Here is a 20,279-nt window from a genome sequence, read left to right as displayed (position 1 = left end):
TTCAACTGAAACATCTGACCTGATGAAGAGCACACATGAATCTTGCATGCAGTAGGATTCTAGAAAAATGCTTTGTGGATAGCACATTACACAGACTCCTGTACATTAAATAGGCAGCACAGTATAAGGAAACTGGTTACAAAAATAGCTTGCTAAGAGTCTTCCTCATGGCTCCACAGAAGCAGAAACAAACAATGCTGAGGGAGCAGCTTTTGTTAGTCTTCCATTTGGATATAAATTTAATAGAAGGAACTTGTTACCTGCATTATACCAAAATGCAGTGCTATACAAGAGATGCAGGAGTACTGTGGTGACTGATGTTATATTTTATACAACTTTCATATCCAGGCCCCTTTTACTACCAGCAAAGACTCATTCAGAGAATGAAAGAAATGTGTGAGCTCTACCTTCCACTACACAACTTCAGTTATTAAACAGCAACTTTTTACTACTGTCTATGCACAACACTAACTTGCAATATTGCAAGTGGAATGGCATTACAAGGCTGATAACATCTCAGTACACTTAAGTGGGATGGTTTGGTAACCAAGAAATGTAACTGCAGTTTGAGAAGCAAGGATTCCATCCTGAACAATCATAGCTATTTATTTCTGGTACAGGCATCTGGTGCTTTTTTTTCTGAATACAGATGATGCAGGAGCAAGCTGTAGTCACTGCAATAGCGAGCATGGTAAGATACCATTGGTAGACTTCAGCTTGCACCACAAGGGGTAACAAAGTATCTACTATGAAAGAAACACAAGAATCTTTTTGATCAGAATAAAATTTAATATAAATTAACATCAGTGGTGTTAGGAACACTCCATTTCTGCATAGGTAATTAACCACAAGTTGATTTACATTCTTCACCTTTTAACTGTAATACAAATATTGCTCTTATGGTGTTGAACATCAAGCGTAAGTTCATCTCCAACCTGAACTTGGAGTGGCTCATCAAGAACAACTGCAGCTTGTTTCCAGTGTGAGGACTCATCAGATGTATTCAAGCTATGGTCTTCATCAAGATATATGTGGTACCAGAAGGGAATTGCAGTGACTTGGCCAGACTTACAAATCTGTACCTGAAAATATTTAAAGTATTAATTGAATCACTTACCCCTTTTTCAAAGGGGTAAGAAAATAAAGTAGTTCAAACCATTTCAGAGATACTTGCAGCCAAGTAAATCCTATATTGACATTTTCAGCCAAGGTGAGCAATGAATGAGCAGCTCTGCAGGACAATTACATGCACTTCTAATTTCATATATGAACAACTCACCTTGACCTCTCTGCTGGAGCTGTTTAACAGAGGGTTCATGAGATCGAGCCTTAACAGCTCTGCTGGCTTGCTCAAGGGTACACATGGTAACGTGGAGAGATCCAAATACACACGAACGGGTACCTAAAAGTACAGACCGTAACGTTAGGCATCAGCCATTAAAAAGGGCAAAATTTATCAGAATGCAGAAGTTTCTAGGAGTTACTATAGTCCCTGTAGGAGACTGCCCAAATGCAAACCACACCCTTTTAATCCCTTTTGAAACATGACTGTTGGGATACAGGGTGGTAAAAGAGATCATAACAGCACAGTCACTCTTTCATATTTTTCATACTCAGACAAAGCTTCTCCCACGCCAGTTCTAAACCAAATGTTACCCATTTTAGTTTATCTCAAGGTCCCTGTCTGGTCACAGAGGCCTCTCTTGATAACTTCAACAGTAAAAAAAAAGTTTCAGCTCTTCACTTCTCTTGGAGTTGATACCTAAACTAAAAAGACTGACACCTGCAGGCTTTGAAGCTGTGTCTGTAAGACACCCACCAACTTCATACCTTGAACTGGTTGATGAATGGGGCTATGTTAAACCCAAGAGTTGGTTCTGTTCCTTGAACAGCGCTCTCCAGTAACAGAGACTCTGATTGTACGAGCATCCCATACACCAACACATACTGTGGGAAAATCTTCCCCCCATTGTGAAGTAAACACCTGTAAAGTGAGAGATTTCACCTCTAAAGCATGTCAATCAAAAGGAATTAAAACATTAACTACACTTAAGAAAGCACACTCCTCCTTCCTCTGAAGTCAAGTGCTCAGGCATTTCAGTTTGATTCCATTTGACCAGAGAGCTATATCATACAAAAGGAAAACTTGTCATGTAATGTTAAACTATGGAACTAAGTAATTTGTTCTCAGTGCCCATACTGGAAACAGTGATAGCCCAGTACCTGTAGGGGGCCTACATGAAAGCTGGAGAGGGACTTTCTACAAGATCGTGTAGTGATAGGACACAGGGGAACGGCTTTAAACTGACAAAGGGGAGACTGAGATGAGATTTTAGGAATAATGCTTTCCTGTGAATGTGGTGAGGCACTGGCACAGGTTGCCCAGAGAAGTTGTGGCTGCACAGAAGTTGCCCAACAGAAGTTGTGGCAGTGTTCAAGACCAGGTTGGATGGGGCCTTGAGCAAGCTGGTCTAGTGGAAGGTGATGCTGCCCATGGCAGGGCAATTGGAACTGGATGAGCTTTAAGGTCCCTTCCAACCCAAGCCTTTCTATGGTTCTATGATATTTCAATATAAAGACAGTGAGATTGATTCATAGCAGCAGCATCTAATACTGAAGAACTGGCAGAAATGCCTAATGAAACTGGAAGTCAGGAAGTACATCAGGTTGGGAGGCACTGGTTAAGGAGGCAGCATAGCATAACCATAGGGAAACAAAACCTGCTGGGAATTTAAGTCACCCTTCTGTAAGCATTGAACTAAAATGGACAGCAATATGGGAGACAGCACTTTTTCCTGAGAAAACAGCTGAGCCTTGCTTGGTCTCTTACTGCAGAATATCACACTGCTGAGAGCAGCAACGTGACAGAAGCTTTCAGCACAGTATCAAACACCTCCAGTTCAAAAGATGGTGTTTTAGGTTTTCTTTTCCTACAGCATACCTCTTCATAGGAATCAGATAGCTCAGTAATGCACTACTGAATGTATTTTCATGCCAACGGATTTGTGTATGACAAAGGTCAGTAGTTTACCATGTGTTCTTACAGAAAAAAAAATATAAAAAAATCAAATAATCCAAAGATTCATCCAAAATTTTGATAAGATAATGAACATTAATCACCTGGAATACTCTGCCATCACTAAGCAAGAAGACAAGCAGAAAAGATTCCCCGGCACCACAAAAGGGGATAAACCTGTTTCTCATTTACTTCTTTTGCTACTCATTTCCGTTACTTCATTCCTCTTGCTCTGCATTCCTTCCCACCCTCCCCTACCACAGCTAGCAACTCTGCTGCTGTGTCCCTAGCAACTCTGCTGCTGTGTCCCTGGCTGTTCTAACACCATGTGTTTATATTCTTGCACATTGTTCCAGCACCACTTTGACATGTACATTGATCTGGGCTTTTCTAACTTTATACTAAAAGCTACCTCAGTTATTACTAAGGTGCTGGCTATCCTGGGAACTTCTCTTGGGAATAAGCTTTTCCATTCATATTCTTGCATACACAATCTGAAAGTGAAATCTTGACACTTTTTGTAAAAGATACATGTATGCAATAGTCACACCAGAGACACTCTGGAAAGTTCAATCTCTTCAGAACAAAAGGTTTTCCTGCTCTATAGAACCAACACAGCAGTAATTTCACAGTTAAAATTACTATCTTTAAAAGTTTTCAGATAGCTACTAGATAGTAGATAATATTAACTAGATAGTAGTTAATAGACAGTATTCCTAGTAATACTTTTGTCCATTTATACTCTACCTGGATATTGCAGCCTTTTCCATCACCTCCTGCTGGATTAAACCTGATGTCTCTATAACATCCAAGATAATAATACTCCACAATTTGTCTGATTTGGGTCTCTGTAGCACAGCACTTTCATCTTCCAAGTGGCTGAGCCAAAACTCTAATGTTTCCTTAGGAAAATGGTTAGCTTCTGAAATTACATTAAGTGCTGCCTGATGCTGTTCTTTCTCAACAGAACTGTAGGCTCTAACTGGTCCAAGTTTGCCAGCTATAATTGGCAGGATGGAGAAGCCTTCAGATACATCTAAAACATACAAAGGATCAGGAGCCACATCTAAAAAGCTCTTGTTTTGATTCTCTCGGAGGTTCATCCCACTGCCATGTCCATCAATGTCCATGGACTGCGAGTCCTTACTGGGATTTAATGCTGACAGCACTTTGTCCATGGCAGCTTTAAAGCATTTATGGTACAGTACATTGTTCAGCAGGGCTATTTCTGTGGATTCCAGCACACACACTTGAGCATTGCCATCCTGTTTGCTGGTTGTCTGAAGGCCAGCCAGGGCATCACATAGCTCAGCCTCATTGCCCAAACTCAGTGTGTCATCCCTATCACTGAAGTCCATCCCACACTCAGAAGACAAAGAAGAAATCTTCTGGATCTTCAAGTAGCAGTCTTGGCAGCACACTTCCATCAGCACTGTATCTCCAGTCTTCACAGAATAATCTTTGCAAAACAGCACAAAGAAGTCGGGTCAGTTACTTCATGGCAAATAGCAGGGATGCAGCCATACAGTGCTTAAACTAACAAAACAAACAAGAGTATTCTCTCATTCTTTTATTAGATGTTACCAGTGTGTATGAAAGAACTTTTCCAGTCTGTAGCCCACAAGCAAAGATCTGCGATTGTGTGTTAAAATTTGCCTTAAACTGTCCCACACTAGGCAAAAATCCATTTATTCTCAAAATAAGCCTTTCCATGACAAACAGGTATTACTTTAAGTGTTCTATCAACAGCAGAGTGAAACAAGACCTGGTAAACAAATTCCTTTTGCTTTAAAATGAAAAATATTAAATATTTACATTTTAATACTTCCTGTATCACAGAATGGCTGGGGTTGGAAGGGCAGGAGCAGCAAGCAATTCCTACCTCACCTCCCTTTCACAAATCACATCTTGTCAAGTGGAGACAGTCAGTAGCCCCGCTTTTTGGAGTTACTCCACAATGCATTTCTTTTAGTATAGAAATAAAAACAACTTAATGGAAACCTCTCTCCCAGATCTTAAGCAGGCCCCTTATTTGCTTCACAGCAGAGCCCCACAAATAAGCCCTGATGCAGGGACTATGCATTACAGCCCACAAACTTGATCAGGAACCACCTCACAGCTACTTGCTCTTGAACTTCTCCAAAACCTATTTGCTGCCACTACCTAACCTCTGAGATAACCTATCTCAAAACCAAAATGAAACCAAGTTAATGTACCACAACAGTGGACATACCAGGGAGGCCCTGCACAGGATAGACTGCCTGCTCCCAGCAAGTTTCCTCAATAGGACTTGTAGATAAAGCATGCTCATCATCTAGCTGTAGCACAAACCACACCACAACAGCATCTAGTATTCCTCCTTCAGTGACTGGCAGGCTGAGCTTCCAGGGCTTTCTAGCTGCAAGGCTTTTCAGCTCCTGACCAAAGTGGAAAGAGAAAGAGTGTCAGAGTTTCTTTCTGTAAACAGAAGAAAGTTTTTTCTTACACTGGGTCATGCAAGTTTCTACACCAATCCATGAGGGCACCTAAGAAAAATGTTGTTAACAAGCCACTACAATACCAATTATCATCATTAGTCAATAGCATAGGAACTCTCTTCCCAAACGCAAGTGCAATTACCCACATGACTAACCCACATCACTCAGCTATTAAAGCAAACATGCCTACATCCAAGAACATATGTATTTAAAAACACTGAAAACTGCAAGAAAGGCTTTAGCCTGGCAAGGCTTGCCTTATGAGAAGTAATAAAACTAGAGCCAGTCTTTTGGGCTGGATTCAATGTGCCAAATGCTTAGGCACATGCTTCACTTAGAATCTGTGTTCAGTCAGTTCTAGAAATAATGTAAGAACAAGCACTGAATTCACTCGAACAGAGGTTCAGCAAAATCATTATAAAAACACTAAGTCTGAGAGTATTTGCTATCAGGGCTACAGGCTTTATGTAGAAGCTAAGACATGTACAATTTCACTACTGGGAAGAGCGATGATTTTCCCCAATGGGATCAGGTTATCAATTCTCCAGTACTCCTAAACAAGTTTAGGATACGTAATAGGAATTATGTCTTCTTCCAGGTAAAATTTATTCTCCCCAGTAATTGCCTTCTGCTACCACCATGAACCACACAAAAGGCCCAGATTTAATGTCTCAGATGATTTTGGCATAAACTAATTAATAGGAGGTCAAGCACGAGGGACCAAAGGTTCTCTGAGTCACAACCTTCTGCTTTGTAACAGCCCTTCCTAAACATTCATCAGCTTTCTGATCTGCTTATGTCCTCTGTAAGTTTCAATCCTAAAATACACAGGACAAAAGAGAAGTTCCAATCTAAGAACACGAGTAGCTCTCATATGACGCAGTTTTTACCTCCCCCGCCCATTCACATTCTGTGTTCTCCAAGAGTTGGGCTACCACTCTTCTCACAACTGAGAAATAGCTGAACAATGCACCTGTTAAAATTACTGAATGCTAATAAAGTTCATAGTAAGATCTCACTGTTCTTCAATAAAAGTGCTTTCCTTCTGTCATTTTTTCCTGTACATCTTCATCTGGAGAGGCGGAATAGTAAGTTGAAGCTTTACTGGTAGTAAGCCTCTTGAAGCAAGAGAGCACGAGCACAAACATGCACCTGTTTCTCAGTTTCTGGGAAGTTATAGCTGTTTAGAAGTGTATTTGATATTAAAAAATACTCTTCTTGATTATTCCTCAAAAGCAGTAGGCCCAAGGTTCTCATCCACCGGTCCTAGTAACTGTAGCGCTATATCCCTACCCTATTAAGTCATACAAAAGACTTAAAAAACCCACTTGAGTGAGTTATTTCAGCTTTCCTCCTCTATACCATGCTGCTTATCCCATTTTGATTCCTCACATTGTCCACCACATAAAAGTTTTTCTATTATTTATGACAATTACAGACTCAAACAGCTCTAGCACATCACGATGCCAATTTGTTGGGGGTAGTTAAAGAGACAGCAAAAGAAAATAAAGCTATGATGCAGGAACAGGCAGTAAAAACCCCATAATGATGCTATGCCACATATGCCTTCTGAATGAGAAAAAGTTTGTATTAAAAAAAATTAAAAAAAATGAATGGTACTACAAACAGAAGAAAAAGTTACAGGAAAAAAAGCAATTATCAAATTTCTTATGTCTTGAACCACAGTTTCTCAAATACTCCACACAGTAACTTCTCACGAAAATTAGAAACAGCCAGTATCTGTAATTGTTGGCAAGAGCACAGTTTCTTTAGGGCCTGAAAGTGAGACTGAGCTTTAATTACCAGCTGCTGAGGTAAACACTCACTTGCACTCCCAGTGGCACTGATCTGCTGCCAGCAAACACTCACACAGGTAGTACCTAGCTAGGTGTGAGTGTCTGTAATTACAGCCACATCTCATTCCCCTGCCTGAGAGAAACCGAGTTGCTGCTGCTAATAATAGCTAATAAAGTACTCCGCATAACTCAGGATGCCTTTTGAATTTCAACTTACTGTTTCTCTGATCTGTATTAATGTCTTTGAAACCTCCAACAACTCGGTTTGAGAGATACCATTGTACTGTATTTTCAGTTTTTTCAGTTTTGTTAATTTAGGTCTGGATAGTTAGTACAAGCAGAGTAAACGCTACATCCCTCTAATTCTTTGAAATACAAGCTTAGAAAAAGGGTATTTGAAACTACCTGCCTAGTGCTAAGTGATTTCTGATCTCAATTTCAATCTTTAGTAGGTAATTCTATTAGTTTGTAAATATAGCAGCTTGTTGGGATTCTTTTTATTATTATTGTTCTAATAACAGCACAGACAAATTTTCTATTTTTTATGTGCACCAACTGAAAACCCAGGTGTAGCCATGACAAAACTAAAAAGATCAAACAAACATCCCCAGGCTGAAAGTAACTTACCTGTGTTTCAAACTGCCATATTTGCTCAGGGACAAAGTCACAAGAAACAGTAACCAGAAACTCTAAATAAATTAACTGCATTTCTTCCCTTTACTGGTATCTTGCAATTTCATGACAGGAACACTCCATTAGTCTTAACTGAAACTTCAAAGGAGCATTTCTGAAAGATGGTCTGAAAAGTAACACCGTTCTTTACTCCTTAAAATTACCTTTAGTTGTCTGCCAGCCTGCAGATGCTTAAGAGTAGGCATCTCATAACAGTAATAGTTTCTTATTGATGCTAGAAGCAGAAGCAACATTAGGTCACAGAGAGATTGCTCCCAGTAGTGTACTGAAGAGCCTTGTCTTATTTCATTTTTAATCTCAGGATGTCAGACAAGCCAACTAGGAAAAGCTATTGATTCAGAAAGACTGCAATTCCTGGCCAAGCAGAAGCCAAGAATAATTTCATTTATATAACAGAATCTATTTTAAGCTCTGTCTCAATGCTAACTCCTCACCACAGGTCAATAAGAAAGAAACACACCACAGATCAATGTATCATATTTTTAGCATACTCAGCTGAAAGTGGCTGAGGTACCTGCCTTACAGTTCAGGCCTATTCAGTACACCCATACAAACTTATTTTGTGCAAAATACACAAAATAATGACACCATATTTTAAAACGCCATATTACAGAAATACTGTAAGATATCAAAGGATTTGAAGGGTGGAATCAAGCTGGCTGAAGAGGGTAATTTTTTCATCTCCCCTCTCTTGTACGTTTATCCATCTACACTTGCAAACATTTTTAAGCCAGATGTAAATGACATCCTTACTTTTGTCTTCAAGAGCTTATTGAATACTCTAGAGGAATAAATTAAGTCAGCTTCACAGCTGCATAAAGCATTAAAGATGGGTCTATTGCATCCTTCCTTCCCCTCTCTGTAGCAAGGCTGGCAGCTGTTTGATCCTAGGGTGAGCTAGTTTAGGGAACTAAACTATGATGAACAAATAAAAAACTCCACCTTCAAAACCTCAGGGACCATCATCTGGTGACTCACATCACCACAGGACCAGACAAATACCAAAATCAGCAGAGGATTTCACTGCAGATCTGCCAACTTTGCACTTGCAAACTGTTCTGAAACTGAACCCAGAAACCACATAACATATGGGGCTGTCATTATTCATAGATTACTTATAAAGGACGCATAAAAAGAATCATTACCTGCAGATTGTTGAAATCCACTGTCATTACCTGGCAGGGTTCTGTCAGAGGTACGTAGCCTCCAGGAATACGACTGAGCTTCTCAGTGGTGTAAGGTTCAACAGTCTCCTCTGAACCAGCAGAACCATATGTTGGACTAAAGAACTGCACTGAATTTGACAAGTGCACACCAGCAATTTCTTGCATCCCCACTCTGGGAGTAAAAGGGAAAAAAAGAAGAAACTAAATTTCAAATAATGTGAAAAACAAAGTAATAAAAATCTTTCCAGGCTTCGTAAGTATTTCTAAACGCAGAGTGTAAGAATAAAAGAGATAATACAAGATAATAAAACAATTCTGTGGGTTTTTTTATTATGTTCAGAGAAGCTCTAAAGCACAGAAAACGCACAACACTTTCAAGAATCAGAACTGAATGCTGTCGCTGAGAACTGAAAAAAAAGCGCTGTGTGTCCTTTGTCAAAGGCCACAGACTTTCGTTCCCTTAAGTACAACTGACTGGGTCTTCACAGAGAACGAGAGAAAATATACACTGTGATAATAAGAACAAATAAGGCTTTTCTTCTGCTGCTGCATTAGAAAGGTAACAAGGGTGCTTCTTTCAGAAGAGCAGAATAGTAGGAACAAAGATAGATATACAATAGGAAAATGCATTTTTGGAGTCTCTGACTTTCATTTTGCAGTACTTTTATATACTTTTCATATGCAATCTATGCAGAGTAAGGTATTTCTCATAGTTACAGAGCTAAAAAGAAAGTCCCAGCACAGATTTCTAGGCAAAAGGCTTTGACAACTCAGAATACATGCATCCTCTCTTCTAAGACAGAAGATCAGTTATGTTTCTAGAAACAGCCAAAAAACTTCAAAGAATGCTGTAACTGCTTTAAACCAATTATATACACTGCCAATCTCTTAGGTCTGAGGACTTAAGGTATATTCTTATTTTCAAAGTATGGGTTAGGAAGTTAAACAAGTCTTACACTTTTTCAGGATGACCTAAAGTGTGGCTTGTGCATCTGCCTGTGAAGGACTTCACGCTTCCCATTTCAATGACAGCTATCAAGCACATCTGCACTCTTACAGTGAAATCTATCACTCAGCAGTTGAAATAACTAGTTAAAATTCAATTTCTAGAGCTACTTGAAATTCTGAATTCCTTTCACAGGAACCTTCCCTCCCTGCAAAAGCTCTCCCTGCAACTAAGTATGATCAGGCAGGCTCTCTGATAATGTTCTCAGGTATGGTCATCTTGAAGCTCCCAATTGCAGAATCAAGTAAATTGCCCCTTATCATATCCTGGATTCTTGGGCAAATATATTCTGTCAATTATGCATAGATAAAACACAAAAATAAATCAGGTTCCATCTTTGGAGCCAATTCCCTAGCAATTAAAGCATATATGGCATATAGAAAGCATGAAGTAGCAAGTATTTCACAACGTACTAAGAAATACAGTAATGAGAATCTTCTCACCTGCTCAGTGAAGTAACTTAGATATTCTAACAACAAGGATGAGACTTTTCTCCTTCATTTGAAAATCCATGTATTATTTTAAAAGAAATACAACCAAACAGAACAGCTGCTGCACAAGAACTATATTATGGAAAAGGTCAGCAGACTATTATATTTTTATGAACCCTCCTGGCTTCAATATATAGCACAAAAGTAGAACCATTTCATTGCCCATCTCTCCAGGACCTTATCGACTAAAAATTAAACATTAAAAAAACCTGAAACCTGTAATTCTCACAGTGACTTGAATTAGTAAATTAACCCATATTCTGGCATTTTTGTTCAAAATGACCAAATGTAGACGCACTACCGTAGCACACCTATGATCTCCTAGAACATTGCTCTACTGTTGCATATGACTCCCAAAAGATACCTATTTCCAACTTGAAAAACAATATGTAGTATACTCTGGTATCTTAAAACTTCAGTGGAAGTCTAAACTTATCCTTACTAGAACTCAGATCTCACAAGTTTGTCAGTTAATTTATTCTTCTGAAAGTAAACACATTTCACATGGATGTGAAACAACTGCTTCAAAGAGGGAGCAATGACTTCAGGAGATTAAGGAAAATTCAGGATGATTTCAGGAAAATTACAGCTAACCCTAAAATAAAATGAAGTAAAAAATTACACACCACCACAACGGAGTTGGGCCCTACAGTCATTCTTGGAGACGCAAGCAATGAGTACAAGAAGCACCAGCTGTAGTAAAGAAACATTACAGTTATCCCTAAATCATCAGGTAATGAAGCCACAGCAAGGGGCAAACCAGCACAAAACTTACTGTAAAGCTGGCACACAGAATTCCAAGAAAACTGGTGTGGTTTATCTAGAATTTCACTATATCCTAGGATTAAAAAAAAAAAAAAGCGCACAGGAAATGCAGTATAACTTTAAATTACTAAAACAAAGGGACAGATGAACAGATCAGCCACAGATAGATGATATGCAAGATTATCAACAACTGGAGTGAAACGGGATTCCCTCCCTCAGTAAGGTGAATCAGTGTTTCACTAGACATCCTGCTCAAACAAGAAACCAACACCCAAATTCCAAAGTTTTGCTGCAGATCATGAACACACTTGAGGAGGTGTGGAGACATGCACATTTGAGTAATTCAGAGATCTGCATAGCGTAAATCTGAGAATAGGCACGTGTTTTCCATAAAGCTTAATAGCACTTATTAAAATAAACTTAAGGCAAGCATTCTTACTGGAGCAAAAAAGGGATCTCAAAACTATAAAGGCAGGAAAACTAAGTGACATTTTTCTTCCTATAGTATATAATTAAGTTGTGTCAATCATTTCAGTCCTACCAGCCACCTGACCTTAAGCTATACTATTAGAACAGATTGTTAATTCAACAATCCAAACTTTACAGTACATTAATTCTCATCCTGAAAAGTCATGCCATGTTTTAAGGCAAAATCCTATCTTTCAATTGATGAATAATTAACTTCTAAAAGGAGGTTCTTCTATGCTCATCGACTATGGGAACTTCAGTCTCTTTCTGGCTATTGTCCAGGTCTACTGCATTAGAAATAGCACTGATGCAGCCTGTCTATTTTCCATTCAGTACACTGAAGCTCTTGCAAAAGTTACCATTTTCTTTGATCTCCGATAAATCCTGAACAAAATACATCAAGTCCTAGCCTCTCAGGCAGAGACTGCCTCCATGCAGTGATACTGTGCTAGAAGATGAGAATAAAAATTACTATCAAAATAACTGATACACAGTCAGAACAGTCCCAGCAAAGAAACCCTACTGTATGCTAGCTGAGAATTAGGCAAGGCACACATTCAGAAAGATAATGCTAGGTGGGGTTAACACTTCAGCTTTACAAAATCCTATCCTCATCTTCTGAAAATGTTACATCCAGCAGCAAGGTATAGAGCAGATCATAAAGAAAGTAAAATGAGGATAAAGGCCAAGTGATAATCCAAGAAACTCCAATACAGAAACTGAGAAGCAATTTTACTTTTAAAGAATTAGATGTTTTTAGTATATGTTAACAGCATGTGTGGCAGCATAACTGAAAATCAAGTATTTCCGATGAAGTATCCAGAAAGTCTGAACCACAAGGGGGCTAGGATGAGGGAAGGATTGTGAGAACAGGAATCTTAGTGAAACAGATAATCAGCCAGTCAAACAATAAAGAGAACAATACACAAAGAATCCTCAATAGAAACCCCTGGTCTTTCTTCCCAAGTAACAAATATGGGTTCAAACTGTGCTGGACTTTAAACATACCTGTGATGTCTACGTATCTCTTTGCATTCTACTGCCATCCCAAATATTGTAGCACTTGCAGGAATAACTCTGCCGTAGTCTCCAGTACTGAAATCTTGATTTTTAGGCTGTGAAACATAAGCAACAGCATGCAATGAGACAGATCAATTTCTACCATTACTGCAAAGCCTAGGTTAATTAATTAATCAAAAATCATTAATGAGCCATTCAAGATTACAGTTAAAACATCAGAAAGTTATTGGTGACTAGTAAAGTTTCGGGTCTTTGTCATTCCAGCTGACCATTTAAGGAGTTTCTTAAATACAGTGTTTCAATATATCTATGCATCAGTCTCTACTTCCTCTGTGTAATTCTAGAAGTGCTTTTTAATTAGTATCCTGCTAGAATACATTGAAACACTTGAGGACCTTTCCTTAAAGCATCATTCCTACACTTAACGCTAGAGGTCATCAGCTGCAGTTCAAGAGAACACAAAAGGTTTCTGTCAGGTAAGACTTTTAAAAATTAGTTGGAATCAAGGCAACATCAAAACAAAAGGCAAGTCCTTCTATTTCATAAGGCCTAACAGAGGTTAACTCTTACAAGAATTACTGTCATATTACTTTGCTTAACATATGCTAGATAAAATGCCAAACACAATGTAAAATCCAAGACCCAGCAGAATTGTTCAGTCTTCCAAAAAAAGTTCAAAGCGAGCAAAAATAAAGAGCATAAATATATGGCATATTTAGCATATTATAACTGACTGTTCCCTAGTGTTATGAGAATAATTCTGCTGTAATGTATAATTTTCTGCTTAGACCAACAACTTTTGGTTACTAGCTGGTATCTCAAAATGACCAGGTTGTAATCACGATTTCAGGAAAACAGTGCCTTTAAAATACACACAAACCCCTTTGGTGTTATTTACCAGTGGGAGGATGGCGAAGATGGGGGCTGATGGGGAAGGAATGAACAGTGATCAGGAGTGACACATCTCTGTATGATGGAAGGTTTTACTAGGGAACATGCACTGCAACTACCCGCCTGCCCAGAACACAAGCTCACGGAAGTAAAACATATGCAGTTGCCTCACTGCCTTTCACCAAAACCAAATTTCACTGAACAAACCCAGACCACCCATTTTTAAAATACCAATATGCATAAAGTATTTACAAGACAGTTGTTCCTCATTCATGCATTTCTGTGAATGGCACATGCACACACACTAATATCTACCAAACAAAACAGGAATCCTATTTATATGTATATACCCACATCACCCACCTTTGGTTGTAAAAGCAAATGTTCCCAAGCATGTATCAAGCTCTCCACAATTCCTTCTCCAAATAAACCAGCATCAACTGTTTCTGTGACAACCAAGGAAACTCTAGATAAGAAAAAGAGCACCATAAAATACACTGTGTAACACACATTCCTATCAACAGTTATTCTTTTAAAGAAAAAAAAAACCCTACCGCATAAACGTGAACTCAGAGCAAAACTTCTACCAGTGTTCTGAAGTTTCAATACAGATAGGTAACTTAATTCTTCCAACAAACGACATGTTTTGATTTGTTAGAAGTTATTCAAGATGCAGATGCAAGAGAATAAATACTGTGCAAGGGTTTATCATAAGGCTTCTTGTTCAACATTTCTAAATAAATCATGTGGGAAGAATCTAGCCAAAACAGGAAGATGTTGCAGCCTGGGCACACAGCCAGTGATACTGCAGAACACATATTTTGTCTGCATCTTGTGCAAGAATATACATCCAAGCATGCATGTTAAAAAAGAATTTAAAAAAACCCAAACACAAAACTGTAATTAAATCACAAATTATTATACAGACTACCAGACACCACTGTCCTATACCCTTTGGATTTAAATTAAAACACATGTAGCATGGTAGGACATTTCCTGAACAATTTACTCCTGACAGGTGAAATCCTGTAACTCATCATATACACTATGAGATCAGCTGCTGTACCTCAGCTGACATAATTAAGACAAGGCTTGACTACCACACTAAACCAATGGAGCTTCATCATATCAGATTATGAGCTTGTATCGTCACCAGACACAGTTAGTAATTAGAAATAAAATTGATTGTTTCCTTCCCACATTTAATCTGCATACCTCATGGTGTTAAGCTGAAATGATAAACCAGTCTTCACATGTACCAAACCAAACCAAAAACCCCTCAGATCTCTACCTGCTAGAAATTTACAGATCCTCTTGAAGAACTCCTGCTGAATTGGACAGTGAGCAAGGAGGAGCGGGGTAGCATAGAAAGCCTGGATCATGCATGCTGACAGCTGTTACACTGATCTAATTTGGCAAGAGCAATTCCAAGCTGCTCATTTGACCCAGTATGCTTTACTGCGCTTTAGAAGACACTATTCAACATTGGAAAATCAGCTACTTAATTTTCCAAAGCGCGTTAATATCTGCTATGCAGACAGGTGCACAGATGTGTATATAGAAACACAAACCTATTCTCACAGGACAAACTGCAATGCAGTAGGGTGCTGACATTCACAGTTCGAGTCAGCCCAGCCATGACCAGCCTTCCAGATGCAAACTACACACATCATGCGGCACTTCCTCGCCTCCAAAGTAGCACTCTCCTTATGGGATACTGGAAAGGGGAGGTTTTCCCTCAATGCCTGATCAGAAGAGGCAAACAATCTGCAACTTCAGATCTCCCTCACAGAAGTTGACATGGAGTTGCAGGATGAAGAATGCCCCAGAAACAGTCTTACTTTGCAGGCTGTTACATAACTCCACCCTATTCACGGGCAGAAGTAAGACAAAGTTGTTAAGTATAAAAGAGTGTTAAAATTATTTTTAGAATGTATTAATCCAATTTTTCTCTTCCTATTGCTGCAATATAATTGCAAATGCATTTGCCCCAAAGCTTCCAACATCACAGAATTTAAATCCTTAATTTATGACACTGTTGATCTACCACAGAAATTAGTATGATCTAAAGAACATTTCTACACTGCTCTATAAAAACATAAAACATACAGAGAAGCTTCTCACATTACGGGCAATAGGCAAAGTTATTTCTTGTTTAGGTCACGGGGTATTTTCTATCTTCTTGAAATCAAGAGCAAATAAAAATCACAACAGTGAGTTACAATGTACCTTTCAGGTATGTGCTTTGGAATTTCTATATCGAGTGACTTCAAATGCAGAAGTTTAATCTTTCTTTCCATGTTATTTGCTGCCACCACATCACAGGCTAGTTCATACATTGTCTTTGACAACTCACAGGCATAGACAAGGGATGCTCCTGCCTTTTTTGCAAACATACTGGAAAAAACAAGAATCCAGGCTTTTACTTAAAATGCTTCAAACTGGAGGGGAAAGCATGACAATATACTGAATTTTATTAAGTCCTATTTCTGCATTTGCTTCACATTCTAAGAAAACAGTTCAAGTTTATAGATCACCATTAAGTGAACTAGTATCTCTTGTGTGATTATTGATACCACACAAATGAATACCCTCTTGATATGCTATCATAAAAAAATAAATAAATTGAGGTAGCATAATGATACTCCCCCAGCTATGCTCAGTTCACTCTTTATACTAGACTCAATACTTAAAGACAGGACATATGGCATTACAACTGCAAAACCAACACCAGTAATTAAATTTATACAGCAGCTATTGCCAAAAAAGCTTCTGCAACAATTTTAAAATAGGGGTTCAAAAAGTTCTGCTAGACACTAACATACAGACTGACATCTGAAAGCTTTGTCTCAATAAAAGGCATGAAAGTATTTTTTTCCCCACTAGCAACCAGATTTTGAGAGACAACACATATGCTTCTAGTAAGTTCATGTCAAATACGCATTTCTGACGCACCTCAAAATACCTGTTCCTGTTCCAACATCAAGGACAGATTTGCACCCTGAGTGGACAGCATTCTCAATTGCTTTTAGGTAAGTAAGGTTCCTCCTGGTATCATTGAGCATGATGAAGTGCCAGCGCTCTACAAGCCAGTTTGCAACACGGTAAAAATTCTCCTTTGCATCAGCGAAGTCTGGGTTAAGCTTCACTGCTTTATGAAAATATCCAGCTGCTTCATCTCGAAAGCCCATTCTAATAGTCAAAATGACAAATAGAAAGTATGCATTCAACTGCTACATATTTGTAAATATCTGTGGGTCTGTAAAGAGGTCTTACATCAGTTAAAAGACAATGGAAATATTTTGTTTTAGTTAGAAAGATTATCTTTAGAAACACTGATACTAACTTTTGAAAAAGAATGAATTACAGCTCTACATCAAATCATTTTAAAATGCAAAGGTAGTCCAAAAATACCATTGTGCACCAGCCTTCATCTACATCCTTCGACAAACTAGAACAGGTTTTACAAGAACTTACTGCAACAATAGGACATCAGCAAGTTGCAATCCAGTCTCACAGATTTTCAAGCCAAGAGAATGCTACAAACCCCAAAACTGCTTTACTCTATTTAACTGGATATACTTCAAAGCAAGCAAATTCTGACTTGTCAGTGCTTGCATTAAGTAGCAATTTTTAAGACTGAATTGTGAACCTGAAGCAAGTTTTTATACTACTTATAGGATAGTCTCAAATCAGGCAGCACTGAAAAAACAAACAAACAAACAAAAAAAATCTATAAAATGCAAGAAACATGTATGTTTTAGTACAATGCTGAGAGAATTGTTCCTTAAAACAAAGTAATCACAAAAAGAAAACCTAATTAAAACTATGTGGATCCATAACCTATTATTTCAATCTTAAATTCCAACCTCAGAAGATTTTGGAACCCTGAGCAACAACAAATCACCATGCTTTGGACTGCTTAGAGAAAGCAGGAAAAGAATGCTTTACATTAATAAATAAAAGCATAAGCTCCAAACATTTAAGAACAGCCTACACAGGATACACACGACCAGCTTGTTCACTTCAAAGGTCTGTTATACATGACCTCAGGAAGAGCCATCACTAAAAAACAGTATTAAGAAGCAGCAGTGCTGAGGGATCTAACAGGAAAGAAAGATTTTTTTTTTTTCCATTTATGCTCTGACTATGACATGTATTTTAACACTGGCTACTCTTTTAAGCTGACAGTTTTGAAGTCCAACAGTACACACTACACAGCATATGTCTGTATTTCCTTTTAAACACTTTTTATCTGCTCTGCTAAATTGGGCCTTGTTAACATGCAATATTAAGTATGAACCTTACAAAAACTGCATATACATTACTACGAACCTGAAAAGATGTTCTCCCATACTATTACATATCACTTCATCATCTGGGTACAGTTCAAGTGCTTGCTCATAACAGTTAAACAGATCTTGAATCCGTGCCAGAGAATCTAGCTCTTCTGCCCATTTAAAGAGAGTAAACTGAAATGTTTCCTAGAAAATAAAACACATACCACTGAGGTGCTGGTAGTTACCAGAAATAGGGAACCGAGCCCTGAAAACATCTAGAGGTACCCTGACATGCACCTCAACACTCTCATTTCCCCAAGCAGCAGCATACAATTGTTTGCTATCACCCCAAATTATCTGACTCACTTGAAGAAGCAGAAATAAGCTCTCAAATATCACCACCCAGCAGCATATATATACTAAGAGCCTGCAGACTATACTACAAGCCAATACTAATAAGGCCTTATTTTTATTAAACATAGTTGATACACACAGACTAAAACTGTATCACTTCTCTTCCCACATGCATACAAAGCCTATTAAACAAGTTACTGACTATATTTTTAATGCCTTCTGCTTCTATTTTGAAGACTAAACAGGAGAATCAGTTACATACAACAAATCACAAACATAAAAGGTGTCGGAAAGCCTCAAAAGGAATACAGTAAATAAAAGTGTTTAAAGCAATTCAAAGTGCACTTACTTTTACACTAGTTTTTAACTCAGGAGCTAGATTTAGTACCAGGAGATAGTGAGCATATGCAGTCCCAAAATCCTGGTCCTCCAAGCAATGCTGAGCACTCTGCAAAGACCTGGAAACCAGCTCCCGCCTGCCAGCTTCCTGACCACCTCTGTGAATTTTAGAGTTAGAGTTGGGCATCATGAAAGCTGCAAATACTCGCTCTTCCTAAATAAAATAAAATAAAAGAGTTGTGTATCCTGTAGGCCAAAAAGGTTGCACACATTTTAATTTTTACTGACATTAGTAAAGGCATCATCCTCCCTCTAGACCAAGTACTAAGCATTCAAAACCATGGTAATCTCTATGCCACTGACAATTCCATCAGCTTCAAAATGAGCATCCACCATTCAAAAGTCAAGCACACATCATGTTTATGTTAGGCCAGGGTAATCTGGGCAAGTTTATGCTTCTTCACTTCTTAAATTGTATAATACGTATTTTAGCACGTCTCTGACCAAATACTGGACAAACACCAGAAGTACATGCACTCATCATGCACATAGTTTTATGATCGACCACAAAATCTGCAGGTCAAAACTCCACTTCAACAGTACCTTCATAAATCAAAGCCTCACAGAGAAAGAGCTGACGATCTCACAGTTTATTTCACACAAGGCAACATGACTACTTTTTCCCTTAACAAAACATGAAAGCGCTATGAGAATTAACAGGCACATTTTTACAACTTTTAAGGCTTACTTACGTAGGAGTGCCTAATACCGCCTTTCAGGTGTATCCTAAAGCCGAAGACTGAGCGCGTCTTCAGCTGTTACATGGAGAAAGACTGCAAGAAACACAGCACCATCACAACTAGGCTTTTTATTTTCCTTAAAACAAACAAACATCGGCCACGTCTCAAGCAAGCACCAGCAACATACTCAGGGGCATGCAAACCCAGGAAGTGCCTCGCAAATTCGCCTGCCCCACGGATTTAGGGGCTCCGGGAAAGCGAGAACGAAGGGGACCGCGGAAAAGTCTGCCAGGCCGCGCTACCTCCAGACACCGCCCCACTCGCAGGACGAGCCCCAGGGCCCTGCCACAGCGCAGGGAAAACAGCAGTGTAGGGTGGGGGTCTTCCCGTGCGGCCAGACCGGGGCGCCGAGCTCTCCCAGGGCCATCACCTGCTCAGAACGGAACCGGACTCCCGAACACACCAACCACACACTCCGTGCTGCCGCCGCCATTTTAGAGTCGTGCAGAGGTCATCGCGCATGCGCACGGCGGATACAGCAGTTGGCAGGCGACCGCTGACAGGAGTGCCCGCCGCCCGGCCAGTACTCCATAGATTTCGATGTGGTTACAGATAGGGAACAAGATTCCCCGGATTTAGCTTAACTTTGCTGCCCAGCTAAAGGGCGATAGTGTGGGGGGAAAAAAAATTAGCACCTGTGGGATATGGAGAGGGAGAAAAAAAACGAAACATACAGGCAGTTATCACCTGTGAGTGACAGTGAGCTGGAGTGTATCA

The 20,279-nt window shown here is 39.1% G+C and overlaps 1 protein-coding gene across 3 annotated transcripts; it reads right to left on the bottom strand.

Moving 5' to 3' along the window:
• Nucleotides 1-768: 768 nt before the first annotated feature.
• PRMT9 (protein arginine methyltransferase 9) lies at nucleotides 769-19,994 on the bottom strand. Of its 3 annotated transcripts, none has more exons than XM_062602765.1 (14): nucleotides 19,933-19,994; nucleotides 19,511-19,595; nucleotides 18,773-18,976; nucleotides 18,125-18,273; nucleotides 16,745-16,981; nucleotides 16,019-16,186; nucleotides 14,153-14,255; nucleotides 12,887-12,993; nucleotides 9,128-9,320; nucleotides 5,250-5,433; nucleotides 3,764-4,475; nucleotides 1,831-1,984; nucleotides 1,280-1,402; nucleotides 769-1,082 (listed from the first exon to the last, which is right to left on the bottom strand). In XM_062602765.1, exons 3-14 carry the CDS (start codon nucleotides 18,950-18,952, stop codon nucleotides 867-869), a joined length of 2,526 nt encoding a protein of 841 aa, XP_062458749.1. In that variant the 5' UTR covers nucleotides 18,953-18,976; nucleotides 19,511-19,595; nucleotides 19,933-19,994; the 3' UTR covers nucleotides 769-866. The 3 variants fall into 3 exon arrangements, with proteins under 3 accessions (XP_062458749.1, XP_062458750.1, XP_062458751.1); XM_062602766.1 differs by having other exon boundaries at nucleotides 19,515-19,595; XM_062602767.1 differs by lacking the exons at nucleotides 18,773-18,976; nucleotides 19,511-19,595; nucleotides 19,933-19,994 and having other exon boundaries at nucleotides 16,745-17,048; nucleotides 18,125-18,219.
• Between the last annotated feature and the right edge of the window lie 285 nt (nucleotides 19,995-20,279).

This window comes from Pezoporus occidentalis, unplaced genomic scaffold (genome assembly GCF_034315485.1).
Source record: "Pezoporus occidentalis ecotype Australia unplaced genomic scaffold, CSIRO_AGI_Poc_V1 ctg79, whole genome shotgun sequence".
Lineage (NCBI taxonomy): Eukaryota > Metazoa > Chordata > Aves > Psittaciformes > Psittacidae > Pezoporus > Pezoporus occidentalis.
The sequence above is the reverse complement of the archived record's forward strand: the minus strand, read 5'-3'. Positions and strand labels throughout refer to the sequence as shown.

Excerpts from the sequence above, each read along its gene's own strand:
- PRMT9 (XM_062602765.1), bottom strand. The coding sequence starts at position 18,952 with ATGATGCCCAACTCTAACTCTAAAATTCACAGAGGTGGTCAGGAAGCT. Across the intron at positions 18,274-18,772 it reads AGTTAAAAACTAGTGTAAAA|GAAACATTTCAGTTTACTCT; the intron begins GTAAGTGCACTT and ends TTTATTTTCTAG. Across the intron at positions 1,083-1,279 it reads GCTCCAGCAGAGAGGTCAAG|GTACAGATTTGTAAGTCTGG; the intron begins GTGAGTTGTTCA and ends AAATATTTTCAG.